A 24,164-nucleotide genomic window follows, 5' to 3' on the forward strand; every position below is an offset into this window, starting at 1 on the left:
AGAGACCTCAAAAAGGATCCTTTAGTGGAGAATTTCTTGCTTCATATCAGCAACTATGAACTCAAGATTATTCTTACTTTATCTCCAATTGAAAATAACAGTTTCCAAAAGTTTAAAGCATAAGTTTAAATGATATAATATAATTCTGCTTTTCGTTTGCCTTCTTTACATATGAATCTAAAGGCATGCTACAATATGTAGGCTGTGAAGGAGGCAATGACTGACCCTACTGAGTGAGAGAGGGAGAAATGTGCCAAAGAAATGAGGGAAGAGTTCTTGAAGAGGAAGAAATGGAGGTTTAAAGAGAAGGTGTATTTTTTGTATAATTTGGAGGTATATGAGACTTCTATTTGACACTCAACTAATCCTCTCCCACCAGGTCAATCGGCCTATTGGGATAAAGTGGTATCTCCAATTGCCACTCAATTCTCAAGCTAGTGATCAAACCTTAGTCTCTGGTTTAAGGACACAAATATGGAACCACTTGTACCAATCACTTTCGGTTGCTGAGATACTCCAGAGTCAGATTGATTTGTGCCAGAGCAGTTGATTTGAATACGCACAAGTAATTCAAGGAGAGGAAATATTTGATATACAACTGTTATGATAAAATGTAAATTAAAGAAGCCATGTTATCATAACAGAAGGCATGCCAAGGGTATGGTTTTCGGGTTCTGAGAAGCACGTTGGCAACTGGCCGAAATTATAACAGTGATATTAGTTAGTTAACTAGTTAGTTAGCTAGTTTGAGAGAGTAGATACTTACTGTAATATGGTATAAGAGCAAAACAGAGAAAATGTAGCACAAGAGAGGAGAAAAATGTGTTATTGAACTCTCAATTCCTTTAATAATACAACTATAGTAGCAAATTGTATATGTAGTAAGACCAAAAAAAAATAGTATATGTGGCATAACTAACAGTAACAGAAAAGGTTCCAGCCTAACCGCCAAAAGTAACTAACTGGTTAACTAACTAATGTAATTATGATAGAAATAATTGCATATGTCTAACTTGGTAGAAAATTGTGTAAGTTTTTCTAGAAGCACTTCTACAAGAAGAAAATAAGAAGAAAAAAATGAAATGAGCTTCTCCATTAGTTAAAATAAGTTTTTCATTAGTTAATTTGTTATCTCATCTTTTAGAGAAGTTATATTGGTGAACTTCTAAAAATTAACTCATGAAGAATTTATTTTTGTTTATGAAAAAGTTCATCTCATCTTTTTTCTTCTTATTTTTTTCTTTTAGAAGTGCTTCTAAAGAAGCTTACCCAAAGAGGTGTGTAGGCGTGATGTTAGATGCTGGGATCCTGAGGCATTGTCGTTAACCTCCTGTCAGAAACAAATTGATTTATATTGATTGGCAGCAGAAAATGTATGTTTTTTTACCTCTTGTTGTTCACTGCATTTTAGGCATGGCTGATGACTGTTACTGGTTTTTAGACTCACATCATAATCTTTGTTGTTCCTTGTCCCCAACTACCTCCACATGGCTCTGTTATTACTCTGAGGACACGTATTAGCATCATCATTACCAGCACTATTGCTGAGTTGGCTGCTATCAAGCAAAGGCTTGTTCATGACACAGATTATGGTGACAGCAACGTAATCCGTGAGAATATCGACTTAGATTCTCTTCCTAACAGGAGCAGGTATATGAAAATCTCTCTTACTTTGATAGTTTGATGGAAGAAACCACTAAATATTTCTATGCAAAAAATTGGTGCTTCTGATTAACAATACTAAATTTTTGGCAACAAACTTTTGAAATATCTCATAGCCTTTTGGTTTGTCGGTGTAGATCTTGCTTTAGGCTAAAAGAAATTCACTTTGGGATGTTCATCTACAGCAAGATTGTCAAACATACTAAAATGACCAGATGGGTCATGGGGCATAGATATAATTGGTTGTTGGAAAATGTCCCTTTTAATTAGGCTACTAGAGCACGTGTGTTTTTGGATCCATACAATCTCTGCACATTTTTTGTGATTTCAAAATGTTCAAAAAAATATTTTCAGAACTCTTTCAAACCTGCACTTGACCGTGGAAAAGTCACCTTCTTAGCTTGTTTTTGGGTGGCCGGTGGAGATCCGATAGCGAAGTCCAAGGCATTTTCACCGCAAAAGTAAGGGGATTCATGCTTATGGGAAACAGAGGTTGGGGCAAATGAATATTGGCACCGGTAATCCAAACATGCCTTTAGTGCATGTTTGAATTGCAATTTACAAACTTAAGTTGGGTAATCTTAAGTTTACGAAATGAGTTTGAAAAAATGTTCCAACATTTACTTTTTTAAAATGAGTTTTCAGATTAAATTTTAGTCTCAAATATATTTTTAAGGAGAAATCAAATACAATGTCAAATTCATTTTTCTCTTCAAATTGAGTTTAGAGCATCCACCAGCAAACCAAAGATAACCTTAACTTACAGACTTATGATTGTAACCCCTAGGATGGTAAAAATTGGCGTTCTTTTGGCTCAAAAGAGGAAATAGACCATGATATTGACTTAAGGGGAAGAAAATGATCCCATAATTTGCCAAAATAGCAAGTTCATTGTAACCCAATATTTATCATAGATCCTCGCAAAAAAAAAAAAACAACATCATAGAGAAATTAACTAAGTAATTGATGAAACCTTGATCACAAAAGTTGGTCTTTGTCTCAAGTCCCAACTCGTACTTAAACTTACCATTAATGGTAGCAAAAGGGAAATTGCTTCACTTATTTATTTTTTGGGTAGATTCATTATCCCTTTCAGAAGGGCCCAAGATATTTTAGTTCATCATTATTGTGATTAATTAGAAGTAGTATTTCTATATAAAAAATAAATAAATAACTAGTTGGCGTTGGCGGCTATAGAAGAAAGTCGAGGTACGCTGACCTTTATGGCGTTGCTTTCTGGATTGATGAAAGCATTATTAGCCTTTAGCCCTTTCCAAAGTAAGAAAAAAAAAGTTGGCTTTCTTTTGGTCTAGGTGACGTGTCCGCCATTCTCACTCCATACCTTCCTTCCCCGTTGTTCTTTCTTTCTTCTTCCTTCTTCTAAATCCGAAAACGAAAGAAACTTCAACATTAAATAAATAAATAAACAAAAAAAAGGTTCCTTTTCTTAGTCATCAACGAAACCCCCGTGATTTTCGCCTTAACATTAATTATTCACACGTAACAACCTCAACCTCCGAAACTCACTTCACTTTTTGGCGGCGAAACGATGCAAGTTTCATCCTCATGGTTCGGAACATTAGTACCTTCCAACCGTTTCTCACACGTTCGCTCTCTCCCTCTGGAACCGTGTTCCACCACATCGGTTTCTGCTACCTCGTACCCTCTATCCACGCGCCCCTATAGTTCTCTTTCGTTTCTCGTCTCTCAAAGAAAAGGCTTCTCCCTCGCCTCGCTGGCCCCCATCAGAACTAATAAGAAGAGAAGAAGAGCGTCGTCGTTGAGGGTTTCTGCGGTGTTCGAGAGGTTCACGGAGAGAGCGATAAAGGCCATAGTTTTGTCGCAGAGGGAAGCCAAAGCGCTTGGAAGCGAATTGGTTTACACGCAGCATCTTCTTCTGGGGCTCATAGCCGAGGAGGATCGTTCCTCCGATGGGTTTCTCGCGTCTGGTGTCACCGTCGAGAAGGCGCGTGAGGTTGTGCGCAGCGTCTGGCATCGGAATAGCTTCGCACGTGCCGGCTCTGGTGCCGCACGTGCCGGGGTTGATGGTGATAGCAAAGTGAGTGCCACGCAGGTTCCCTTTTCTGTTAACGCAAAGCGCGTGTTTGAGGCTGCGTTTGAGTATTCGAAGTCTTTGGGACACAAGTTCGTTGGCCCCGAACACATTATCGTTGGTTTGGTCAAAGTAGATGATGGAAGTGTTAGTAGGGTCCTTTACAGGTATAATTCTCTACCATGGATTTTTTGTCCTTAAATTTTAAATTGTGGTCGCAGTTGCAACTTGCAAGTTTGTTGCAATCTTTGATATTCTGGAAAATTACAGACAAATACAACTAAATAAAGGTTTTAAATATCGGTGGCGGTGGCGTTGCGATTTCATTGCGTTTGTTGATATTGCTGCAAGTCGTGGACTAATACGGTCAATGTGGTCCCAATTGCAGTTGCGGGCAGTTAAAAGACCTTGATGTTGCTGTCCAAATCACGGTTTTGCGAACCCTTTTTTAAGACCTTGGATGTGATTGCAATTGTGATCGAATCACGTTGCAGTCACAATGACTCTAAAGCCTTAGCTTTGCTGATGCAATCGTAGTTGTGAGATTTTAATTTCTGGTCATGGTTTCAATTTTTTCACAACTTTTTATATTGCAGAAAATTGCAGACATATGTGGATGATGCGGCTGTTAACAAAAGCTTTTTTTTTTTCAAGTTGGCTATTTGAGTCATGACTAAAATTAGACGTTGACTTAAACCAAAAATATTGACTGTCACGTGTCATTATGTAATTGGTCGTTCACTGTCACAGGTCATCAATTAGATAATGATACGTGGTAGTCAACGTTTTTTTGTTAACTGTAGTTATAGGGATTCAAATAGCCAATTTGAAAAGAAGAAAAAAGTAGGACTCTGATAGTGAATTAAAATATAGGATAACTAATTTAGTAAGTTGGAAAAAATAGGGGGACTAATTTTGCAATTAAGCCAAATATGTATAATCACCAATGGTCGTAGTTGCTGTTGCACTTTAATCATGATATTTGATGATGTAGAAAATTGTAGAAAAAAGTGATTGATGCTGCTGTAATGTGTAGTATCTATGAGTAAAATTGAAAATATCTATAACTGTAATTTCTTTGCTATTGATGTTGATGTTGGTAGAATGCGAATATGATTTCAGATTGGGGACAAATGGAAGCCAGTTGGCATCTGTGGCATTCTCCAGACTACAAAAAGAGATTGCCAAAGATGGTAGAGAACCGAATGTGTTGTCCAAGGGGGTGCCTAACCAATCGATTTCTAGAAACGGTTCTGATGCTGGAGCCTCTGCCACCACAGGAGGTAAGAAAATGGTTTATAAGTTTGCTTATTGTTTTCCACTTTTGTGATTGAAGGCTGAGAACTGAGAAGAGTTTTTGTCATCATTGTCAGAGGGGAGTGCTCTATCACAATTTTGTGTGGATCTCACTGCCCGTGCGAGTGAAGGACGAATCGATCCAGTTGTCGGCCGAGAAGTTGAGGTTCAGAGAATTATTCAAATTATATGCCGAAAAACCAAAAGCAATCCCATTCTTCTTGGTGAAGCTGGGGTTGGAAAAACTGCTATTGCAGAGGGGCTGGCGCTTCGCATTGCTAAGGCAGATGTTTCTCCTTTTTTATTGGTATGTTTCTCAACAATTGATTGGTGTTTCTCAACTTTTTCTTTTCTGATCTGCCCTTGTTATTGTGTGTGTGCTTTATGCATTGTAATTTTAGTTTCTGATTTGTATTTCTGCAGACAAAGCGTGTGATGTCCTTGGATATAGCCCTATTAATGGCTGGAGCAAAAGAAAGAGGAGAACTAGAGGAACGTGTTACAAAATTAATTAAAGACATAATAAAGTCAGGTGAATACATTTTAACAATAAAAAAAGTGAAAAAGTTAGGTGAATACATACTTGGCTGGCTAGAACCTAGAAGAGGATTTTTTAGCGCTCACTGATTATTCTTGAAATGCAGGTGATGTCATTCTCTTCATTGATGAAGTTCACATACTTGTTCAGGCAGGGACAATTGGGAGAGGAAATAAGGGATCTGGCCTTGACATAGCTAATTTACTTAAACCTGCACTTGGAAGGGGTCAATTTCAGGTGATTATTGGTCATGTATTTGCATTTGCTAGTTTTTTCTAAATGATTCCTGAAGATAAACATATCTTTGGTTTGAGGGCTGGTGTAGTGTAAACAATTACTAATAACACATAAGACTAAGGTTAGAGCTCAAATATATGGTTACTACTTACTACACGGCTACTAGTGTCTGTTACCACTCTTTCAAAGTAATTGTGCTGAATAAGGTTAGCAATTAACATTTGGAAACTACAATACAAGGTTGAGATTAGTAAGAAAGATGTCTTTATGAAAATTTGGGAGGCTATCATACTTGTATTTAGACACAGCTGGGATCATACCATACATTCTCTCAAATGAAAGGCCATCATGATCATTTGGAACTGGTAGAGATATGTGTTAAATATCTTGCTTTTCACAAGTTATGGAATCCAAAGGTTACATGTACTAGAGAAATTCTTTCGTTCCCAGGGCAACCTATAACTGAAATGATGGAAAAGTTGTATGTTTAGTGCTCAAGTCTCTCATTCTCTCCAATTTCCTTCAAGCCGGGTCTTGATATTTTTTATCTTATGTGCAATGAGGAGTAATGAATATGAACTTCTTGGAGGAGTGATTTGTACAGTGTTTAATGGACTAAAAGGTTACAGGAATGTCAGAGAGCATGGACAGCGCTGATTGATCAGTTTTCACATTTCACTCATTTGTGAAGTCATCAGATAGCTAAGCTTTTTTTAATCTAATGTTATAATTTGTGAAACCTTTCTGATCATGAAGTGTGAACTTGAGGAAACCGTCAGAAAAGTTCTAATCATCAAGTTAATCAAATTTTCTGATGATCGCAATTCATCACCTCCCTCCCCAAATCTTGTGACTTATTCTGCCACCTTTAGTCAGAACTATGGTAGATAAGGTTTTCATTACCAGGCTATGTTGAGTCCGATGGATGGGGCTAGTTCTTTGCTTGGTTGCTAAGTGATTATATTCAATAACTTATTTTCTGTTAAATCTTTTGTTCTATTGGGTCTTCATTTGTTCTTTTTCTTGGGGTGGGGTTCATGGTAGGGAAAGAGATGCTCTCAATTTAAATTTTTTTTGGTGAAACAACTGTGAAGAGAAAATAATTCTGCCCTTTGATGAATTTTCCTTTTTAGTTGGTTATACATTTTATGGTGCATTTGGCATGAGCTTAAAAGTTATTATTTTTTGTATAGGATGGGATCAATTTTTTGTCCTATGTTATTACAATATGTACACAGCATATCTTGTCTGCTATTCATAGTTTAATAACTTTATCTTCTTTGCAGTGTATTGCATCAACCACCTTAGATGAATACAGACTTTATTTTGAGAAAGATACGGCATTGGCTCGACGGTTTCAACCTGTTTGGGTTGATGAGCCGAGTGAGGTTGTATTCCATATTCATGTCTATATCATTATATGTGAGCATTTTAATCATAGTTTGATTTCTTATTGGACCGTATGCTTTAATATATAGGATGACACAATTAAGATACTTACGGGTCTACGTGAGAAATATGAGGCACATCACAAATGCAGATACACAGCAGAGGCTATAAAGGCTGCAGTTGATTTGTCAGCTAGATACATAGTTGATAGGTATCTACCTGATAAAGCTATTGACCTCATAGATGAAGCAGGAAGTAGAGCTCGTATTGAAGCCTTTAAGAAGAAAAAGGAACATGAAACTGGAATCCTTTCTAAGTGCCCAGCTGATTACTGGCAAGAAATTAAAGATGTTAAGTCCATGCATGAAATGGTAATGGCATTGCTTACAGTATTTTCCTGTTCTCTGTATCAGATGCTTACAGTTTTAGTTTAAGATGACATTTCTTTCCCCCTGGTTCAGGAGAATAAACTTAAATACTATGGCGCTTCTAGCATTGACGATACTAATGAACTCATACTAGACTCATATTTATCTTCTGCAACCACCAATAATGAGTATGTTATTTGACCCCATAATCAGAGGGCATTCATTCGTATGTATCTGGATTTGATTTCTGAGTGGCTAACACATTATATTTTCTCTTTAGACCTATAGAAGTTGGGCCAGAAGATATAGCAGCAGTTGCTTCCCTCTGGTCAGGAATTCCTGTACAGAAGCTCACAGCTGATCAAAGAATTCTTCTGTTACATCTTGAGAATCAACTTCGGAAGCGTGTGATTGGACAAGAGGAGGCTGTTGCTGCCATTTCTAGAGCTGTGAAGAGATCCCGGGTTGGCCTTAAGGATCCTGATAGACCCATAGCTGCTATGTTATTCTGTGGCCCAACCGGTGTTGGGAAAACAGAACTTGCAAAATCTTTGGCAGCGTGTTACTTTGGATCGGTAAGACTTGACACAGTATATGTTTTTGCAATCATAGTTAGAGATGATTTTGTTGTTGTTTTCCTTCTTTTTAATGATCTGCAGTCGTTACATTGTGATCAGTACATGCCACAATTGTTCATCTTTTAATATTTAGCCTTTCGTGTTAACTGATTCAGGAGGCAGCCATGGTACGATTAGACATGAGTGAATATATGGAACGGCATACAGTGAGCAAATTGATAGGATCTCCCCCAGGTTATGTTGGTTATGGAGAGGGTGGCGTTTTAACAGAAGCAATTAGAAGAAAACCATTCACACTGTTATTGCTTGACGAAATAGAAAAAGCTCATCCAGATATATTCAACATTCTTCTTCAAATTTTAGAAGATGGACAACTTACTGATTCTCAGGTTTGTGAATATGCAGATTTGAACCTTAATCTGCTAGGACTGTCATCAGAAACTTTTTCCTTGAATTTCTATTTCTTCCTTGTGCTTCTTAGCCAAGTAAAAGTGAATACTTGTATTAATATAATGTGGACTTTTTGCTACTGGTGTCCTAAATTTTCTGTTTAATGTTTGAAAATCTGGCTCTAACAGGGTCGGAGAGTTTCATTTAAAAATGCATTGGTGGTGATGACTTCAAATGTGGGGTCTAGTGCCATTGCTAAGGGTCGACACAACTCCATAGGTTTCTTGATTCCAGATGATAAAAAAACATCATACAATGGCTTGAAATCAATGGTAATTGAAGAACTGAGGACATATTTTCGTCCAGAATTGCTCAACAGGATAGATGAAGTGGTAGTGTTTCAACCTCTTGAAAAGTCTCAGGTTCGTGAAGTTTTGGTTATGATTTAGCCCACTGATATAAGTCACTTGGTAGGCTCTACGTATATTATATTCAGTCGTGTTGGTTAGCAATAATTTTGATTTTCTTTACAGAAACTAACTGTTCAAGCACGCCTAGCAGCTTATTCTCTCTGCACTTGAGAAACTAGATGATGACTTGGAAAATCTAGATTATGACTAGAGGGTCGTATAATAATGAATAGTTGTGCTAAGATTTTAAGGGAGTAAAGCATCAAATTAGTTCTTGAATTACAAATTTACAAGCACCAGTTTAGTCTCTAATATTATGGATCTATCATTGTAATCTCTGAATATGACAACTATAGTGATTTTGGTCTCTGAATTTGGAACATATAAATTTAGTCCTTGACTTTACTGTGTATAAGTTAATTTGGCCTCTAATACTACAGATTAAGTTGAATCAAATTGATAATGTTTGTCAAATTTAGGGACTACTGATTGGTTCTGGAATGTCAAGGACCAAATTAGTTGTGTAAATTGACTGACAATTGAAGAAGTTAGAGATTAATTTTTCTATTGTGTCTTGTTAACCAGTGGCCCTTAGGACATTGGTTAAAGAATGAAAAAGATAAAGTATTTATGGTGAAAATCACACGAGAGCCTAAAAAAGTCATGAACAATGTGCAATTTTACGCATCCTAATAAAAAAGTTTCTCCTTTTAATTTCTTAACCAATGCTATAAGGCACTGGTTAGCATTTGCCTTTTCTTTTTTATAGTGTCAATTATTAAATTAACTGATATTTATAATTTTAAGGAATAATTTATGTTGTTCATTTTGTTGATGTTATTGTTGTTGTTATTTTTAATACAGTTGCTCCAGATATTGGATGTGCTGCTGCAAGACATGAAGAAAAGGGTATTGTCCCTAGGAATCCATGTAAAGGTGTCTGAAGCAGTGAAGAACCTTGTCTGCCAACAAGGCTATAACCCCACATATGGTGCTCGCCCTCTTAGAAGGGCCATTACATCACTAATTGAAGACCCTTTGAGTGAGGCATTACTTTATGGAGAGTGCAAGCAAGGAGACACTGTCCTCGTTGATTTGGATGCTAATGGTAACCCCTTTGTTACAAATCAGCTCGATCAGATTGTCAACTTATCTGACTGACACAAGGTCATGCCTCTAATTATTGTATGTAAACAGTAGTATAGTATGATAGGTTATACACATGATGGAAAATATTTTGTCTCTTTGGTAGCATAGGTTACATGATTCTTATCATCTTATGTAATGAGTAAGCACACCACATCAAGTCATCAACCAACGAGCTTCTTGATGGCTCATGAGATGTCGAATTTATTAAGTGTGGCAACACATTATTTGATGTAAAACTTTTGTTCACAAACATTGTATTCAAATTAAATTCATTTATAAAAATAACCATACAATACTTTTAGTTGACAAACTCGTCGCTATCAACTTTCTCTTCTTTTTCTTGGTTTTCAATCGGGCGTACTAAACATATTTTATTAAATACATGTAACTATTTTAAAAAGCAAATATTTAAATTGTGTTTTTAATTTTTTATTCTTGGTGTTTGAAAGACACATTATAAATTATTTTCATATTTAAAAAGTGTTTGGATTTTAACTGTGACGTTCAAGTATTTTTATTTTATTTTCTAAAAATAATTGTTTAGTAGTCAAATAGAATTTAATGGAGTTTAGCAAATCAAATTATAGAGAATTGAAATAACTTATATCTCTTTTATGAAACACTTCCTTTGAGTGAGCAAGGCATGGGATTTGTTGGGAGAAAGAGTCTATCAAATGACAGGGAGCGGCCACCGTATGCGTTTGGTTGAATTTTTTAAAACATTTTTAATAAAAATATTTTTTCAAACGAACCAAAAACTGAAAACAATAAAATCGCAAATCAAACACACTTTAATATATCTAATGATAAAAATTAGTATCCCATGATCGGAAACATTCCTTGCTCTCCATGTTAGCCCAAACCCCTTGTGAGTAATGTTATATTCTCTTGTAAATCTTCATATTATCTTTTTATAGAGCTAGTTAAATGGACCTCGTGGGGCACCCGCAAAACCCAGAGCCCTCGTGATATATGGGTCTCATCTTTTTTATCCCATTTGAATAGTGATTAACTTGAGGGTTAAATGAATTTACCCGTGGGCTCCTGCGGGCTTTTTTAATATTACTACAAAAAAATTTGTGGTGACTGATGTGTGGTTTAGTAAAAATAGAGGTGCCTTTAGTAAAACTACTTAATGCCCCTTCTCGCATGGCTGAGTGCTTGCTTGTTTGTTTTGTTATACCTAAATTTCTTCTCTAAGTCCCTAAATCTAAACTTGACACTCTCTTTGTATTGTATTTATGTGCATTTAAATTTTATAATTGTTTTTTTAGATAATTCATAATTGTTTTAAAAATGGGTTAATTTTTTAGATTTTTAAATTATTTTATGTGAATGCAGGTTAGCTCATTAAGTCCTTGGACTATGCAGGGTAGGTGCAGGCTAAAAAAATAAAAATATGGGCTTTGCGGTTGCAGGTTTCATGAGACAGACTTAGCCACACGCCTAATTCTACCTTTTTTATGGTAAGTGTTGAATGAAAAGTAAAAGCATTTAATATATAAAACAGATTTAAAACTTAGCATAAAAGGTAAGTAGGATGATTTGTAGAAGAATGAACATACCTAAAAAATATCATGAGTACTTGATACTAACTATCTAACTTTGGAGAGCTCGAGCCTCTCTCACATTCATTCAATTTCTTCTTTCAAGTACTCTAAGAGTATCTTCAATATGGATACTTTATGGATTGCTTCAAATTAAGTAATGTTGTTTAAGTTTTTATCATTGGAACAGATGACTTGGCAATGTCATTTAAGTGAGTCTTATATAAGTAATTATTGTTTAATTCATTCTTACCAATTAAAGAATTATTGTTCAATTAAACACTCATCCTAACAACTTTAATATTAGGTTTGTGTAAAGTTTTTAAATTTGTTTAATATTATAAGATTCATAAATTTTAAATAAATAATTCATTTAAGCGCATAAATATTCTAAAGGTGAATTATACTTTCCTCCTATGCAAGTATTGTTTGTTTTAAAAAAATATCTTCTTTCTCTCTAGTCTCCTAATTTAAATTCTTTCCTATTTTATCTTCCCTAGTTACTTCATTTCTGTCCTGATTTAAACTGCTAATTCGGCTATCTTATCTATAATTCCATGATTATTATTTCTTGAGAATATTTTTTTTATTTCTTTTATCTTTTATCCTACTGTTAAAGGAAATACAAACTTTCATATTTATGGGCCCTAGCGAGTAACTACACACATCCGATCCTTCAACTGTAGCGGCACTTGCCATCCACGTGACCAGATCACATTCCTGTTGTGCCAGTGTCACCGGAAAAAAAAACTTGAAATTTCTCCCTTCGGCACAAAGTTTAGGGTTTTTCACTTTCTTCCTTCCTTCCTTCATTCTCGTTCCGTTCCGTCACTATCCAAGTATGGAAGAAACACCCGAACACGTCTCATACTGTCCGTTGTCGCTGCCGCCGGAAGACGAAAACAACAGCGGCGCCAAATTGGCGAAATCGGTGAACGAACTCAACGACCTCGCCGTTGCAATACAAGCCTTCAAGAACAGGTATGACGAATTGCAGAAACACCTCGAATTCATCGAACAAGCCATCCACACGAGAACCAAGGAGCTCCGAGCATTAGGCGCCAATTCTGCGCAAGGAACCGCCGAAAACGGCGTCGTTCAATTGGATTCAAATCCGAAGCCAGAAGTAACCCAGGCGGAAGAGAGAGAAGAAGAAGAAGAAGAAGACGAGCTTCTTACGCTTTGCAAAACGATGAATAGCCGGGGCCTGCGTAAATACGTGTTAACGCGTCTGTCCGAAACGGCGTCGCTTCGGGAACAGGTCCCCCTTGCGCTGAGGAGCGCGCCGAACCCCTCGAGGCTGGTGTTTGAATGCATTGGGAGGTTTTTTCTTCAGGGGAGCAAAGCCTACACGAAGGACTCGCCGATGATTCCCGCGAGGCAGGTTTCGGTGCTGGTTTTGGAGTACTATCTGCTCTCTGGCTGCGTTGGGAATGAGGTGGACTTGGAGGCTTCGCTGAAGAGGGAGGTGGATTCCGCGGCGGTTGCGTGGAGGAAGAGGATCTTTGTTGAAGGGGGTTTGCTGAAGGCAGCTGAGGTTGATGCCAGGGGTTTGATTCTTTTCATCGCCATCTTCGGGATCCCCACTGTTTTCAAGGATGAGGATATATACAGCTTGGTTAGTGCTAGCAATGGTAGAGAATTTTCCGATGCCCTGCTCAAGTCTCAGCCCCTGCTTAAGAGGGTTTCTGGTAAATGCAATAGTCATAGTGATGGGTATGCATAAGAGTTTACATTTTACATTTGTGCTGTTAAAATTTAAAACTTTTGATAATGATAAAGAGAATGGTTTTACTTCCATCATTGTATAGTGTGTTCGGATAAGAGTTAATTTTCCCAGAAAATTTCAATTCCACGTCAGAAAGACAAAGCAACTAATAGTTGCTTCCACTTTTTTAAATTTTCACCATGATTTTTTTTGGGGGGGAGGGGGAGGGGGCATAATCGATTCTGGTAGCTATCCAAACACACTAGTTGTCAATATTTGTGGTTTCCATTAGGGGTTAAATTGTAAACAAGGTGAGGTAATGCATTTGTTTACATGGAGAAATAAGGTTGGTTGGATGGTTAAGGAAAGAGAGAAAAGGTCACGATCACCTCTGCTAACAAACTAACATTTGCTGATAATAAAAAAATACATTTGTTTACATGAAAGTAAACCGTTTTCTTTGTTAAGACTTGAGTGGCGAGGAAGTGTAGATGGAATCTATAGGGCGTGGAACCCTTGAGGGTAATGTAAGCTTTAGCTTCTTCCATTTAATGAGGCTCAAAGTGGGTGAAAGTTTTATGTACCATGTGAGACTTTCTGGTCTATACTACCCGAAGAGTAACATCAGGTTTGGAACAAGTGTGGAGAAATTCTGTGATGAACATTATTCAGTTCTTTGTGATGCTGATGAGTCAATGGCTTTTTTTTTAGGATGTTTAATGTTTTGAAGGCATTTCATATATGAATTCTCCCTTTTTTGGACATTAAACAAATATTTTTTGAATGCACATCTGTTCCCTTTGAGTTCAGTACAAATTCACAAAAATAAATTTCTTTTCCCGAATCGTATTTACTACATATTTTTCTCAGTTTTTCTATTTTCCTTCTGATAGATTAAGAACATTGTTCACTACATCCTAGCATCTTTTACTTTTGCATGCAATTCTCAATTGCTTAGGATACCTGGTTGCCTTGTGGCATTGACATTGGTCTGTGTATTGCTTTAGGATGTGTCTGTTGAATAATAATTTTCAACTCATTGAATCTCTATCCCGTGAAACCTTTCTGCCACCCTTTATCAATCAACAATTATTGAAAATCAAAGCCTTTTCATCAACTCTAATTTAATTTCCCTCCTAATTTTCCTGCTTCTCAATCAGGCATGCTGACCTTAACGTTTATAATGGATATGTTGCTTTCTCATACTCTGAAAAGGTTTTCTCTATCTCATTTATTATTTATAATGGCCATAGATGTTGCAGATGGGATGATAAAAAAAGGCATGGCCGTTAAAGCTGTTGATTTGGCTTACACTTTTGGCTTTGAAGAGAAATATTCTCCTCGGACAGCTCTGACTTCATTTCTGCAGAAGTCTGAAGAAACTTGGAAGAAAGCCAAACAAGACGCACGCGATTTTCCTAGTGCGCTGGTATGTTTTTGCTGGTTAGCCAATATATATTATATTGAGTAGTGTTTTTTCGTTGTGAATATTAGCAGTGCTGATATATGTTTGATCCTTCACAGAAGGTAGCACATGAAAAATATTTAGCTGCTTTGAAATCTGTAGTCAACTGTTTGGAAGGTCACAAGATTGACTTTGTAAAACTTCTTCCTGGGTGGCAACTTAAGAATAAGATTACGAACTTGGAGAAAGATATTGGTGATGCCAATAAAAAAATTGAAGAGAAGTCAATGCTCAAGAGAAAAGTGGATAAAAACAATTCTTCTAACAAGATGAAGATTCCAGAGGCTAAACGAACAAGGTTCACTGGGAAAGATGCATCTGTGCTATCACCTTCCCTCGCTATCTTGCAAGAGCAAAGGATTGTTAGTCACATGGATGGCAATAGCTCATATGATGGTTCATTGTCGGCACTTTTACTGGATGGTAGATCCTATGGCAATTACCCGAATAATTATCTTGCTGCCGCATCCATTTCAGATTCTTTGGCCGAAAAATATCTTGGAAGTACAGTGGCAAGTGGGGCTAATATGCTTGGAGGAGCTATGGGTGGTTCATATTCTGGGTATCAGGGGGATATGATAAGAGACAATGTTGGGACAGTGCTAAATAGCAACAGTCATCTGTATAGATATCATGGTATTGGGGAAGGGGCATTATCTCATGATAGGCCAGTTGGGCAGAGTTTTGTGGGACAATCTGCATCAACATTGAATAATTTGTATGGGAAAACATCCACAGAAGGTTTTGCTGGTGTGCCAGAGCATCTCTCTATTGGTGCTTCTAGTCGCAGTGGAGGTTCTGATTTGTATGGCTTTGCTGATGCTGTTTTTGATGCATAGTCATACCAGGGCAGCAGTTCTCCAAATTACTGTGGTTTTGATCAGCTGGGAAGCATGTGTTTTGATCATCCTCAACAAATTTTTACCTGCCCATGGAAATACAGAATTGTATGATGTTAAATTTTATTTCTCAACTTGCATTTAATGTTTATAGGAATAGCCATAGGATTGAATATCATCCACATGGCTTGCTAGCATATTTGCCTCACACCTCCCTAAAAATGTTCACGCTTGGGCGGCTTGTATAGTTACTTATTTGGATAACTCCCGACAAATCACTCAGCCAAAATCACAAGACTGCTTGGTTAATATTTTAAGTTTTCAAAATTTATTAAATGGTAAATGAGGTATTATTTTTTAAAAATTTCATGATAAATTTAAGTGTTAGATTGATAAAATTTTAAATAAGGTATTATTTTATCATTTAAAGAAAGAAAATAACTTTACAAGTCTACCTTTCAAATGTTAATTTTAAGCAAATTAAATTTTGGGTAAAATATGTTTTTATGTCCTCTAAAATTTGAGAAGTTCAGTTCTAGAGCTTGTTTGTTTCTCTGTAACATGTTTTCTTCATTTCTTTAAGTCCTCTGTTGTGGAATGTTGCAGACGTCAGGAGGACCAATGGTTGGTGCTACGCTGTGCCATTACAGGAATTGAGGTTGCGGTGGTGGTAGCCAGCAATATCTGTTGCGAGGCGACGGTAGATGTAGTCAGCGGTAGCTGTTGCATGTTAAAGTTGACAATTCCGGCGACAATGAGATGGATTGTATATGCAAATATTAAGCTTGGAGTCACCGATAGCTCCATCAGAAAGCTTGTCAAGCTTGTCCTTTACCCTATCGTGATTGTTGCTGTCGTTGTCGTTGTCGCTCCTCCTTTACCCTCACTCCAGCTCTGGCAACAACACCAGTTTCAACGTCACCTCATTGTTGATTTGATCAACGACTACTGGCCAACCTCTCGCTATTCATGATGCACAGAGATTCAGTGACTCATGGAGGCTTATATGTGGATACACTGTTGTGTTCAATGGATTGACTGGACTTTCTATGGTCGTTTCTTTACTTTCTTTGCCTGAGCAGTCCCACTTATACTCATTCAATTTTATTTATTGGACGCTAAACCTGAAAACTGAGGTAGAAAAACCAAGTTGAACATAGCTTCAACTTGGTAAACGTAGGATTTTGGCTTTCGTAGTTCATTTTTTTTATTCATGTTCGTTTGATACATAATTGCAGCTATGCTTATTAGTTAAAAATTTCTATTAAAAAAAAGTGTTGGGTGAATTATATGGAATTTCACAAGCAGAATGGATCTAAATTTTTTAACGAGACTGATGAGAAATTCACCAAATGATAAAATGTCCAAATGAATGTATTCTTAGCACCATTCTTTTAAATATCGTCAAAAGCTTCAAGTTAAACGATAAATGGATTAACCCATTTAATTAAACGATTTTATCTACCTTACACTATTTGATCATTAATTTTTATTTTCATCCAAGTGAATACGAAATTACTTCCAATTTCTTAAAGAAGAGATTCTTGTTTGGTAAAATTATGTTCTGTATTATCAAAACTATAATCTGTTTCGTGCCACGTCTTTCTAGTTGACGGAATGAGTCTGCCCAACTCAGCTCCATTATTATATGGCATCAAACAAGGAACTTGTTATTGCTGCATATTGTAAATCTCACTTGCACATAACAAGCTCCAAGATATTAAATCAGGCTATACAAAAGTGCCCGATACAATTCATCTTACATTTATATCATAATGTTTCACAACGGAATCTAGTTCTCAAGGACTGAATTGTGTGAGCAGTGGAGGGTTAGAAGAGTCTAGCAAGATAACTAATTATTGTTTCACCATGAAGGAAATTTTACAACTAAACTAGGGTTTTCTGTCACCTGCAAACGAAAGCAGAAACTAACTGTAAATTTATACTCGGTTACATGCCTTAAGACTGCTATTCAACCTCGCAACAAGAGTAGTGACAGACAGTGGCCACACACCCATTAGATTTGCCTCAAACACTTTTCTGTACACATCATGCAATCTGAGCTTTGTACTTGAAACAAAAAAGGATGCTATGAAACATAAAAGACAACAACACATTTTAGGATGCACATCAAACTCCAAGTTGCTAAGTATTAACAAATTATTACAAAACCAACACGTGGCCTTGCGTTTTGAAACTTAGGAACTTGGCCACTTAGGATTTTCTTCACTTCGAGGCTCCATTGAAGACTTGCGCACCTCAGATTCGCTCCTTCAAACATCAGACGAACACCGCCAGTCGTCGTCGTCGTCGCCACTTGCTCGCTCCTCCTTCTCCGTCGTTGCACCATCCAAGCCTCCAACGCATGAGGGTGTGCACTTGCACCCTCTCATTTTTTAAAATTCACCAAATTTGTAAATAAAATTTTATATTTTATTCATCTATATTTATATAATTGAACTCGCTGATTTTATTTTTTATAATCTAAACTCACTGACTTACGGTCTTGGATCCGTCATTGCTCGCGCAGAGCCTCAGGCCGTCGCCATTGCCATTATGTAAGTTGCAACGCTACAACTTGCTTTTTTTGTCTTTATTTTTTTTAGTTCAATTTTGGAGTATATGAATCAAGGAAGCTGCTATTTAGATTTTATTTTTTTTTTGAGTCATAACATTGAGATCAATTTCAAACTGCATTTTCTTTTATCAGCTTTTCATGTTATTTTCATGAGTGTTAGTGCAGCATGCTCTTGTAAGAGAAGAAAATAAAAAAGAAAAAATGAGATGAATTTCTCAATAATTTAAAATGAACTCTCTCTTAATTATTAGTTAATTTGTGTAATGAAGAAAACATGGTTGGTGCTACGCTGTGCTCAATTACAGCATGTCATTTTTGTGTCTGCTGTCGATTCACTGGCTTCTAGATCCTTCATTTTCTGTTCCATATTCAATAAGTTGGTATTGATTACATAGGAGGAGAAGGTTCATCAATTAAACCAAATTGGAATCTCTCTTTGATTACAATTTATCAACTTCTTCAAGGAGCATACGCGTTCAATGGGATGCTACAAGGTGATTCTTGATTGCAGCGTCGAGAACAAGGCGTTCTACGAGAAACGTGGCTTCCAGCAGAAATCTGTTCAGATGGCTGTGTTTTGCTTGAACAGTGTAAGAATTGGGACAACTTGTATAATTTGATCATAAAATTGTCTAAGATATAATAAATGTTACTACACAAATAAACTTGTTAACAATATTTCAACATTATTAAGTTAATTAAAAGTAATTATTAAATAACTTTGTAATCAATATAACAAATGGTTTATATTTGATTCTAGATCAATATATATATTCAGCAAATCCTACCTTTGCTAAGAATGCAAATTCTTTTTTAAAAGTTAAACTATAATAATTCCTACTTCTATTTCTTTATTTGAATAAATAGTGAAATAATGAAGAAAAAATAATTAAAAAAAGATATATTGTTTGAATTGGTAAAAACAAAAAGGAAAGAAGTGGAGAAGTTTCTCTTTCAATTGGTAAAAATAGTGAAAAATACCTCTTTAATATTCATTATAGCAGAATGGGAGTTGTAAGTTGTTGCTCCGTGTTCTTGGGTCAATAACAGAAATAGTATTTTCTTATAATTTTTACCGAGGCTAAACTCTGACACAGTTTGTGATAAGTTTTTAATAAATGATGAATAAAAAGGAGTCAAATCTCTCAAACTCAAAATCCTCTAAAGAAGGTTACACATGAATAATCTACTAATAACTAAGAAAAAAAAAGGAGGAAATTAAAAAATATGGTCCTCAATTGAATAAGATGGTCCAAATTTTGCTAGCGCATGGAAGGCATAAGAGAACACCACACATGCTTTTGATAGATATAGCAAGATTCTTAGCCTCCTAAACTAAGGTGGAGCAGGGATGAAGTCCCCCGCAACCATCATGAATTAAGGCAAGGGCATCTTGCGAATTAGCCTCCACTACGATCTTGGGGAAGCCCCTATTACACGCTAAGGCCAACCCTTTCAAAATTCTCTATAATTCTATCTGGATGACAGAACAAATGCCTGAATTTGATGAAAATCCAACACAAATACTAATCAGGAATCATAAAGTACACCAGCACAAGAAGCCATTGCCCCATCCAAGTTTAATTTAATGAAGCCCGTGGCAGGGGCATTCCATCTAATGTCTGGATATGCAATACTCCTTTTAGTGTTGCTCATTCACTTTCCATAATATGCTCCACCTTTGTGATTATATGAACCACAATAACCAACTTACTCAGAATCAAGGCATTTAAGTATGTCAAAGTTAACTGACCAATAGTCATGCACAATTAGATCAAAATCAAAAGATGACTCGTCATAGATCACTTTAACTTGAACACAATCGGAAATTAGTCATGTTATCAAAGGAAATTCATATGTATAACGAGTTAGGAAATTCATTAATCAGACACCCAAAATTGAATCCAAAAACCCAAAATTCATTAATCTCTCCCTCCGAACCTTCATTCTCCGCTGCGCCGACTCATCGTCACCCCCCGAGACCGCCCCTTACGCCGCCGCCGTGCTCCTCCGCTTCCCCATCGCCGGCGACCCCTTCCCCTACAACGCCGTCATCCGCCACGTGGCACTCCACGCTCCCTCCCTCGCCTTCACCCTCTTCTCCCACATGCACCGAACCAATGTCCCCTTCGACCACTTCACACCCTCATTCTCAAACTCGGGTTTCACTCCAACGTCTATGTCCAAAACGCGCTTATTAGCTCGTACGGCACCTCCGGGTCCCTCCACGTGTCCCTCAAACTGTTCAACGAAATGCCCCACCGAGATTTGTTCTCTTGGTCCTCTTTAATCTCTTGTTTCGCCAAACACGGATTCCCCGATGAATCCCTTGCGCTTTTTCAGCAAATGCAGCTTCTCGAGAGTGATATCTTACCCGATGGGGTTGTCATGTTGAGTGTGATATCCGCGGTTTCGAGCTTAGGTGCCTTGGAATTGGGTATCTGGGTTCACGCTTTTATTTCAAGGATCGGGCTTAACCTTACTGTTCCATTGGGTTCTGCACTTATTGACATGTATTCTCGATGCGGGGACATTGATCGTTCCGTTAAGGTGTTCGATTAAATGCCTCACAGGAATGTTGTCACGTGGACCACGCTGATTAACGGGCTTGCCGTGCATGGACGTGGTAGGGAGGCTTTGGAGGCGTTTTATGTCATGGTGGAGTCTGGTTTGAAGCCTGATCGCGTTGCGTTTATGGGTGCTTTGGTGGCTTGTAGTCATGGTGGGCTCGTGGAGGAGGGACGACATGTTTTTAGTAGCATGCGGAGTGAGTATGGTGTTGAACTGGCACTTGAGCATTATGGTTGTGTGGTTGATCTTCTTGGCCGCGCTGGCTTGGTGCTTGAAGCTTTCGAGTTTGTGGATGGTATGCGTGTTAGGCCAAATTCGGTTATTTGGAGGACCTTGCTTGGGGCGTGTGTGAATCACAATCATCTTGTGCTGGCTGAGAAGGCCAAGGAGAGGATCAAGGAGTTAGACCCTCATCATGATGGTGATTATGTGCTTTTGTCGATTGCTTATGGTGGAGTTGGTAACTGGGTTAAGAAGGAGGGTGTGAGGAATTCAATGAGGGAGAGTAGAATTGTCAAGGAGCCTGGCCTTAGTTTGGTTCACATTGATCAAGTGGCTCATGAGTTTGAATCGGGAGATAATTCTCATCCGCAATGGAAGGAGATTACAAGTTTTTTAGGTTCGGTTATTGACACTGTGAAACTTGGAGGTTACACCGTACCCCTACTACTTCCATTGTGCTGCATGACATTCAAGAGGAAGAGAAGGAGCATTGTCTGGGCTATCACAGTGAGAAATTGGCAGTGGCTTTTGTTCTTCTTTATCATAGGGATAGAAAGACCATTAGGGTCATTAAGAAGCTTAGGATATGTTATGACTGCCATAGTTTCATGAAGCACGTTTCGGGTTTCTTTGACCGAGATATAATTAATAGGGATCGAAGTCGGTTCCATCATTTTAGCAAAGGGATCATGTTCTTGCCGAGATTTTTGGTAAATCATGCTAGTTCAAATGTCTAAAATTGTATGTTAACATTCATTTATTAGAATCAATAAGATTAATTATGATCTCTTTCCTTACATTCGGTGGCTAATTAATACTGGGACCCCTTCGCATCCTAATCACTCAAAACTTCTTTAAATCAGATGAAATCTAACCTTTGTTCAAAGTTTCGTTATCAAATGCGAGCCTACTTTTAGAAAGAAAAAAAAAGTGAAAAAGTGTATATTAGGCTTGAGTTTTTCTCTCTCCCACTGGAAAAGTCCAATTTACATATGATATTTTCGTATCATGTAATTTCTGGCAACTTCGGTTTTATTCAATTCTTATTCAGGTTGTTTTGCTGAGCTTATTGAATAATCTATAAATAATTATTTATGCTTATGAATTAGAACACTGATTTGCATGTTAGGTGGGTTTTGTTTTAGGTTGTTCGAAGTGTCAGCGCGTGTCTAGATATATTGTTACAGATACTAGCAAATAGTGTTAGGACTGCTAACATATGAGTAGGACAAGTATAAAGATATTGAATATGCTGCTATTTTTGCAAACACTGCATGATATAGGACTCAGAAGATTCTTATTGGCAGGACTTGTCTTAGCAAAGATAAATGCTTTAGATGCTTTGCCTGGATAGAGACAAATACGTGTTCTGGGATGCCTTCCATACCACTCAAGCAGTGAATAATATTGTTGCTCATAAGGCTTTTATTGGACCACCTTCTGATTGTTACCCAGTTAACATCAAACAGATGCCACAAATGTGGGTGTTACCATCTGGTCAAAACAAAACTTCAGTGCCGTCCATTGTATCAAAAAATTAGAGTTTTGTCTAAACTATACCTTGGTATGAACGAATGCTTAAATATTGCAATGTAAAAATATAATAGTTACATTTTTCTTTTTGGAAGGATTAATAATTACATTTTATGCAAGCTAAAAGGTGCATTAGGGTGTGGGTGTTAATTTGCTGGAAAGACTCGACCTTGGATTCCAGTCAATGCAATTTTTAGACATGAAATCGGTTTTTGTGATGAAATTAATGATATTTTTTATTCATAAAAGAAAATTAATGATATGATGCACGAGTTTGATTAAGATTATAAATTAACTAGGCAGTGCGTCGTGTTATGAACCAATAAATTAAAGAGGAAATGAGGAAGAAAGAAAGTAAAGGAGGAAGATATATATATATATATATATATATATATATATATATATATATATATAACATTCCTTGATGCAAATTATAATGTAATTTCTTTATTGGAAATGAGTAATACCCCGAAATATCTTTTTTAAAACTCCTAACAAGCATAAGAATACTCCATAAGTAATTGAAATGAAGCAAATTACATTCCCAAGTCTATATTTTAGGGAATGAGTTTTTAGTCCATAAAATAAATACACTCTTATTTTTAATCAATTATTTAATTTAAAAATATTCCTAAAAATTCTAAAATCCAATCAAACAAATTTTTAAATATTCACTAGAATAATGCTTCCACTAATAATATTCCTAAAAATACAGTATCATAACTTAAAACAAATACTCTCCAATCATCAAATGGATTAACAATATTGTACATTAGTCTCAAACTAGTCAGCGTTTGCTAGTTCAATGGCGTATCAGGTCAGGGTTGTAACCAACACATTGAAGAGTTGCATTATATTATATTTTCATGATAGATCTATAGAACACACTTTTTACTATTTTAATTAATTCAAATTTATTGAAAAAAAAATTGTAAGCTTCACATTTTATTTAATATTTTTATGATTTTATAACTTTTCCAGAAATTTTAACTTATTTAAAAAAATGTTTTTAAAATTAAGGACAGTTGTCTAGTTTTAATGAGAAGTGCGAGCAAGTAGTAACATGCTTTTTAATTCATCATTTTTAATATAATTTCTTTTATTAGTTAAAATATATTAAAAATTATAAAATTATGAAGAAAAAAATTATTAATTAGAATATGAAATCCCCATAGTTTTATAATTTTAAATAATAAAAAATATATTAAAAATAAGAGTGTCCAACAGTGAATGGCATTCAGTCTCACCAGTTTTGGTATGTTTCCAACAGTGGAACCAGATTATCCTGCAGCACAGGTGCTGCCAAGAATGGCATTCAGTCTCACCAGAATTTTAATTTCCAATATTTTTTTCAAGTGATTTCAGATAGTTTTAAAAAAAAATTAACTAATTTTTTTATTATTATTTAGTAAATAATTTTTTTAAGTAAATTTTAATATTTTTTAATAATTTTTGAAATGTTATTTAAAATAGTATTTTTAAAATGCTAGTTTCTACTTTTTTCTATTTTATTCTTAAAATATTTATTTAATTTCTTATAATACTTTTAAATATGTCATTTTATATTTTTTAACTACTTCAACCATTAATTTTATCGAACACTTATAATTTGATAAAATAATTTAAAAGAT

The 24,164-nt window shown here is 36.3% G+C and overlaps 2 protein-coding genes and 1 pseudogene across 5 annotated transcripts; all 3 read left to right on the forward strand.

Annotated features, from left to right (window-relative positions):
• The first annotated feature begins 1,956 nt into the window (after window positions 1-1,956).
• On the forward strand, window positions 1,957-10,306 carry LOC100800786 (chaperone protein ClpD, chloroplastic). The gene is made up of 12 exons (XM_006578682.4): window positions 1,957-3,882; window positions 4,838-4,998; window positions 5,089-5,318; window positions 5,435-5,543; window positions 5,656-5,786; window positions 7,073-7,174; window positions 7,265-7,546; window positions 7,637-7,731; window positions 7,824-8,118; window positions 8,277-8,510; window positions 8,700-8,933; window positions 9,786-10,306. The coding sequence occupies exons 1-12, from the start codon at window positions 3,212-3,214 to the stop codon at window positions 10,080-10,082; spliced, it is 2,841 nt and encodes a 946-aa protein (XP_006578745.1). The 5' UTR covers window positions 1,957-3,211; the 3' UTR covers window positions 10,083-10,306.
• Window positions 10,307-12,277: 1,971 nt separating this feature from the next.
• On the forward strand, window positions 12,278-16,887 carry LOC100801324 (protein FRIGIDA). Of its 4 annotated transcripts, none has more exons than XR_414068.4 (4): window positions 12,278-13,308; window positions 14,579-14,754; window positions 14,850-15,737; window positions 16,236-16,887. XR_414068.4 is itself a non-coding variant. In XM_003522409.5 (3 exons), the coding sequence occupies exons 1-3, from the start codon at window positions 12,459-12,461 to the stop codon at window positions 15,627-15,629; spliced, it is 1,806 nt and encodes a 601-aa protein (XP_003522457.1). In that variant the 5' UTR covers window positions 12,278-12,458; the 3' UTR covers window positions 15,630-16,887. The 4 variants fall into 4 exon arrangements, 2 of the variants coding, with proteins under 2 accessions (XP_003522457.1, XP_006578746.1); XR_005891184.1 differs by having other exon boundaries at window positions 14,588-14,754; XM_003522409.5 differs by having other exon boundaries at window positions 14,850-16,887.
• Window positions 16,888-18,686: 1,799 nt separating this feature from the next.
• On the forward strand, window positions 18,687-21,797 carry LOC100801867 (pentatricopeptide repeat-containing protein At4g21065-like; annotated as a pseudogene).
• Window positions 21,798-24,164: the final 2,367 nt, after the last annotated feature.

This window comes from Glycine max, chromosome 4 (genome assembly GCF_000004515.6).
Source record: "Glycine max cultivar Williams 82 chromosome 4, Glycine_max_v4.0, whole genome shotgun sequence".
NCBI lineage: Eukaryota > Viridiplantae > Streptophyta > Magnoliopsida > Fabales > Fabaceae > Glycine > Glycine max.